Source organism: Galendromus occidentalis, unplaced genomic scaffold (assembly GCF_000255335.2).
Source record: "Galendromus occidentalis unplaced genomic scaffold, Mocc_1.1 scf7180000076628, whole genome shotgun sequence".
NCBI lineage: Eukaryota > Metazoa > Arthropoda > Arachnida > Mesostigmata > Phytoseiidae > Galendromus > Galendromus occidentalis.
In genome coordinates, this window is record NW_003804617.1 from 1 (window position 1) to 6,082 (window position 6,082).

At 48.1% G+C, this 6,082-nt stretch overlaps 1 protein-coding gene across 2 annotated transcripts; it reads right to left on the reverse strand.

The window, feature by feature from the left end:
• Window positions 1–693: 693 nt before the first annotated feature.
• Window positions 694–5,185, reverse strand: LOC100908583 (uncharacterized). Of its 2 annotated transcripts, XM_003739948.2 has the most exons (5): window positions 4,804–5,185; window positions 4,509–4,577; window positions 3,625–3,741; window positions 3,466–3,549; window positions 694–880 (listed from the first exon to the last, which is right to left on the reverse strand). In XM_003739948.2, the coding sequence occupies exons 1-5, from the start codon at window positions 4,928–4,930 to the stop codon at window positions 786–788; spliced, it is 492 nt and encodes a 163-aa protein (XP_003739996.1). In that variant the 5' UTR covers window positions 4,931–5,185; the 3' UTR covers window positions 694–785. The 2 variants fall into 2 exon arrangements, with proteins under 2 accessions (XP_003739996.1, XP_003739997.1); XM_003739949.2 differs by lacking the exon at window positions 3,466–3,549 and having other exon boundaries at window positions 709–880.
• Window positions 5,186–6,082: the final 897 nt, after the last annotated feature.

The window sequence follows — 6,082 nt, forward strand, 5'->3', positions numbered from 1 at the left end:
ATCTCCGGGATCCGAAGAACTGTCCGACGTCTCACGAAACCATTGACGCAGTCAGGTTCTCGTCTACCGTGTCCGAGATCGTGCAGAATTCGATGAGACCACTCGGAAGACTTCGACATCTCCGTAGACTTCATCTCGACACGCTGTACACGACGACGTCGCGTATCTTGAAGTTTGAGCCACTTACTCAAATGATGGGTCGCGAGAACTAGCTGGCTAACCCGAGTTAGCTTGTGCCACCGAACAGACTCCACGGGACGGAATAAGTGTACTTCGTGGATTTCCCAAACGCTGTTATATTCTTAACGGCGCGTGGGTTCGTTGGCTAAACTGATTGCGGACCAACACATTTTGTGGCACTCACTGCGCTTTTCAGTGTTCGGCCATCGCCGATTTCAACCGCGGCTGGGGGAGCGTTGAAGACACCTTCTGCAGCTCCAGCCGGCGAACAGGTGAGCAGGTCGAGTTAGAAACGAAGCCGATTCTTAGTCCTCCATAGCCAGCGTGGCTCCGAAAGCAAGTATATGACTCACTACTCCCGGCGGCATGCGATTCCGGCAGTCAACTAGAAACCTCCACCAGCAAACGTGACATGAGTACACCCCGAATCGATAGATATCCCCCTCGAGACAGGGTTTAGGTCTAGGGTCTAGTTCTGGCGCGTCGCCGCCAAGCAGCGACCGAGAGCGATAGTGAAGTCCAAGAAAATTTATTAGCGACGATGACATGACTCCTGATTCTTGGAGTCGCTCTCACTCGAATTTCACAGATCCCGGCTAGTCAGCTCAAGATGGAAGACGTAAGCGATCATTGATCAGGTTTAGGGCAGGGTTGTTTTCTGGCAGTAGTGTTAGCGCAAACGCTAACTCTTCCGATGGGCCTGCAAAGCGAATTCACATTTCATCAGACTGCTAAATTTTCTCGCAGAGCGAATCGTTCGGCGTTTTTCGATATCATTGTCGATATCATTGGCTGTGTCGCTTCTCCCACTCAAGCGTAGACAATCCTGGGTTTGCAGCCGTTCAGAAGCTAGCGTATGAATGAAGACCGAACTGCTAACTCCTTCGAAGTCAGTATCGAGAATCGAGCTTCCTTATTCGGCTCGTGATTGCCTCTTCCCCGGTGAGCTCAGTTCAGTCCGTTCCGTACTGCTTAGACTGTCCACAGAGCCCAGAGCTCCGGTACTTGAAGCTGTCTAGTTCATGAGAGATCAAGGGCGTATCGCGCTAAAGCGTTGACTGAAGTCGAGGATTTGTGGCGTCTCTCGATGACCTCGACTGCGCACGATATTTGGAATTGATTGTCAGCCATGTACGAATGCAGGAGTCGAGTATCCGTAAATCTACTGCTCGAAGAATTTCACTCTCACTACATAAATGAGCGACGATGCGGACATGTCGGGTCACATAGCTACGGTGGAGGCAATGGCCCAGGATCTGACTGATATTGGGCATAAACTGATCCGAGTCATGCGATTGCAAGGATGTTGGAATTGCCGAAAGGATATCTCCATCTAGTGTCAGCATGAGATGTACTCGATGCGAGCAAGGAAAAAATGGAAAACGAGTGATTCCTCGCTTCTTGGAAGCTAGGAACTTGGATTCAAATGGCTCATCGAAGGTTGCTGATTCGGATTCACTTGCCTTTTCGGCGAAACCGAATCAGAAGTATGGTCAAAAACCAAAGTTCGTTGAGAAATGTTCCAAGAAGAATCGTTGTCCTCTCCTGAGTCGTGGAGCAGGGCGCCTCTATGGAAGTCAAGAAGTCAAGCCAAGCACCAAGTCGATCTCTCGAGACTTTGGAGGTCGCCTCTCGCAGAGACTACCTCTTCAATGCTCAGCATGTTTCAGCGAATACTGGTTGGCCGATAAGGTTGCGGATCGACATATATCTCATAGAAGAGACTGGTTCCTACAATATCAGAGTTTCGACCTGTGAGGTCAGCGAGCTGTCATGTTATGCATGGTATCTCTTTATGGTATATAAGGGCAAATGTCAATTCGCTCTAAGTGGGCCTTCAGGGTGAAGTATCGTACGAACGGTTCGGTTGATAGACAAAAGGTGCACTCAAAGATAAGAGAGTGTTCACAGGAGGCTGGGGTGATCATTCCGATACGTACTCGCCCTTGACAAAGACGACTCCAATCCGCTGTCTCCTGTCCATGAGATGTGTGAGTGTCTCGTATTGAGACGTGACTACCGCCTTCCTTTACAGGGGGAGTGGACGAGAGTATCTACATGCAGTAGCCCGAAGGCTTTAATGATGGCAGCGGTCGAGTGTGTAAGCTCGAGAGAGCTCAGCATGGTCTCAAGCAGAGCCCATTTCAGTGGAACAAGAGGACTTTGGCTGTTCTCAAAGAGTTGAACTTGTGCCTTGCCTCCGGGATCCCTGCGTCTATGTCGGGAAGAAAGATTGTCTGATGTTCGCTGTGTATGTCGACGAAGGTCTCTAAGCCGCACCAAGGATCGAGTCAATGAGTTTCTGGACTTGCTTCAGGAGACCCCCAAGATGACCGGTGGACAAGCCGGTTGCTTTATCGATTCAGAGATGCTTCGAAATCGTGGGCAGAAAACTCTCAAGATTCATCAGAACATGAAAAAACTTCTGGAACGTTTCTCGATGGTAGATTGCTATCCGGTGAAAACTCAGCGCTGCTCGATCTACAGATCCAGCAAAATGTAGACGAAGACGGAACTCAATAGATTCGAGAGAGAGTTCCATACCGAGAACCGCTGAATTCCGCTATCGTTGTTCGAGCCGAGATGGCATACATAGTCAATCAACTTAAGTACCTGGATTCTCCTCCGAAGGATCACAGGTTAGTAGCGGAGCGCATACTTAGACACTCGAAAGATACCATTGGCACAGGCATCGATTGGTACTTCGCTGTCGCAGCCAAGAATCACTTAGTAGCTTTCAGTGACGCCAGTTGGGCTTCTGACCCCGAGGCTGCGAGGAAATCAGTGACAGGAATCTGTCTGATGGTGAGCAGCGGTTGGTTGGAAGTCAAGAAAACAGACCATTCTTACGGACTCCACAATTTACACAGAATACGAAGCGGTGCACTCAAGTTCCAGAGATCTCGTCTCGTTGCGGGGTCTGTTGGAAGAACTTGGCCGCAAGCAAGAGAGTGCGACCTACCTATTCATGAACAATCCAGAGTCTGAACTATTTAAGACGAATTCCGCGCAGCTTTAGAGGACGAAACATGAAGACATCGAGTTCAGTTTCGTGCGCGAGAAATAAGAAAAAGATGATAGACATGTGTTTACGAAGGATCAGCTTGCTGACATCTTGACCGAAGTTCTCCCTCCTCTGAAGTTCGAGCTCATGATACGTCGAATCAGTCGAAGTGAGGCTTCCCGGATGTCTACTAGTGGGGAAGTTGAGCTCTTTGTCGCAATCGACAGAGTTAACATTGTCAGGATAGTAGGTTAGTGGTGACTTTGTACTTATGAACTCACTTGCGAACTTTCGTTTATACAGAGCCTCGATCGGAAAATATATCAGCATCTGTTTTAATTTATCCGAGGGCCGAAGGCGACACACTAGGAGAAGATAATTTGAATAAATAAATGGGAAACATGGGTATTGCATCATCGATCAAGTCATGCGACACTCACACGCCGGAAATATCTGGTTTTCGCCCAAGTCCGTGAGTATAGCCTCAGTTTGAATACGATCCTCGTCCGTCCTCGCACCTCTGAGGACCACTTGATAATGGAGAAAAGGACGTTTCCCTGGAGGAATAACGCACCGATCGAATAAGCGTATGAAGAATGAGACATCTCCGTTATATCCAGATGACGAAAGATTATATTGAAATCCATGTCGAAGTCATTTGTACGACTAGTATTGGAGATAGACGTCTCCAGAAGGAAAGACTCTCGCATTCCCTCGGCGAGCTTTGCTTCACAATGTGCAGAACGTTCGAAGCAAGTGACACTTCCGAAGCAAGAAGACTATGAACCTTGATCTGATGTTTGCGAACATCAAGAAGTCCCCGGAGGAGTTTCACCTAGACACTTTTCGCATGATTCATTCTGCGGTCAATAATAGAATCTGAGGGTTCGGAGAACCGCATTTGATAGCTTTGGATGCCTCAAATTTCGGGAGTATACGCAGAGCAAGACAAAAATTGTGCTAGCGAGATCTGCGAAGAAATGATCGTGAAAATCCTGCTCCGGTCAAAGGTGGCAGCGCCAAATCTCAGACTTCAAACGTCCAGCCCCCATCAGTAGAGTTTCCATTTAACCGGAGATTTCGATTCTGCGATTAAGCACCGCGTGCGCTAGAATGTCGAGAATGGCTGCTTTGCCGTTGTTTAGACTTTTCGATAACTATTCCGGCTCACGGACCATCATTCAGCATGGATACGAGCCCGAAGAATGAGTCTAAGCCGTGAGGCCAGAATCAAGATGTCCAGTTAAATAGAAACTCTACCCATCAGGGCATATTGTACTCACATGGAAGTACGTGGTTTCTTTGTTTGAACCTTCATACTTACTTGATGGGATGCAATTACCGAGGTCCTTCCAGAAAGCAGTTACTAATAAACCGGCTGTATTCTCCCGGACTGAAAGCAAAGAACACTTATAGGAAGTGAGTTCATGAGTTTTTTCTTTATTTCTTTTCATTTATATATCAGTAATTTTCCAATAATTTCGATAAGTTGAAAGAACAGGAAGAGTTTCACTGTTACCAGTGAGACAGTCGAACCCGCTCATACGAGACTCTCCGGGAAATCGGGATCAGGTTATCTCTTATAAGCGGCTCCGACTGTGGATGGAGAGATGACTCACGAAGTGTTTTTTTCTGTAGTACAAAGTTTCTGACGATCATCGAAGGGTTCCGGGGACCCCTGAGGCTTGTCCATGTCGCTCCGGGATGAAAGCTGATCATGTGCCAAGCCAAACCAGAGTTACTCATTGCCTATTTACCGCTCAACGAGCCGTCGTCGTATGCTGACGGCACTTCAGGAATAGAAAGCCAGCTGAGGTGCACCCCCGGGGTTTGTTGTTCGTTGTTGCTGATGTGCGCAACAACGAAAGAACGGCTTTCTCAAGAACGGAAGAATGCTTGCTAATAAACACCGTTCTGGGAACGTATGTTGGACAATGGGAGAGTCGTTCCTCAAGAACGCTATAGAGAAGCTCCCATCGGTGTAAATATTGAGGGGATTGTTTGTGCGAGAGACGACGAGTCTGCGAGAGGCGAGAGAAGACGCTCATTGGTAGATAGCGACGATGATGACCGTGATCTATGTCTGGCGCCAGACCCAAATCGGATCGCTTCCCTTCCTCCAATAAGGCCTCTAGCCGCACCAAGGATCAACTCAATGAGTTTCTGGACTTGCTTCAGGAGACCCCCAAGATGACCCGTGGACAAGCCGGTTGCTTTATCTATTCAGAGATCCTTCGAAGTCGTGGTCAGAAAACTCTCAAGATTCATCAGACTGCGCACATGAAAAATTTCTGGAACGTTTCTCGATGGTAGATTGCTATCCGGTGAAAACTCAGCGCTGCTCGATCTACAGATCCAGCAAAATGTAGACGAAGACGTAAATCAATAGATTCGAGAGAGAGTTCCATACCGAGAACCGCTGAATTCCGCTATCGTTGTTCGAGCCGAGATGGCATACATAGTCAATCAACTTTCGAAGTTCCTGGATTCTCCTTCGAAGGATCACAGGCCAGTAGCGGAGCGCATACTAAGACACTCGAAAGGTACCATTGGCACAGGCATCGATTGGTACTCCGCTGTCGCAGCCAAGAATCACTTAGTAGCTTTCAGTGACGCCAGTTGGGCTTCTGACCCCGAGGCTGCGAGGAAATCAGTGACAGGAATCTGTCTGATGGTGAGCAGCGGTTGGTTGGAAGTCAAGAAAACAAACCATTCTTACGGACTCCACAATTTACACAGACTACGAAGCGGTGCACTCAAGTTACAGAGATCTCGTCTCGTTGCGGGGTCTGTTGGAAGAACTTGGCCGCAAGCAAGAGAGTGCGACCTAACTATTCATGAACAATCCAGAGGCTGAACTATTTAACACGAATCCCGCGCAGCGTTAGAGGACGAAAC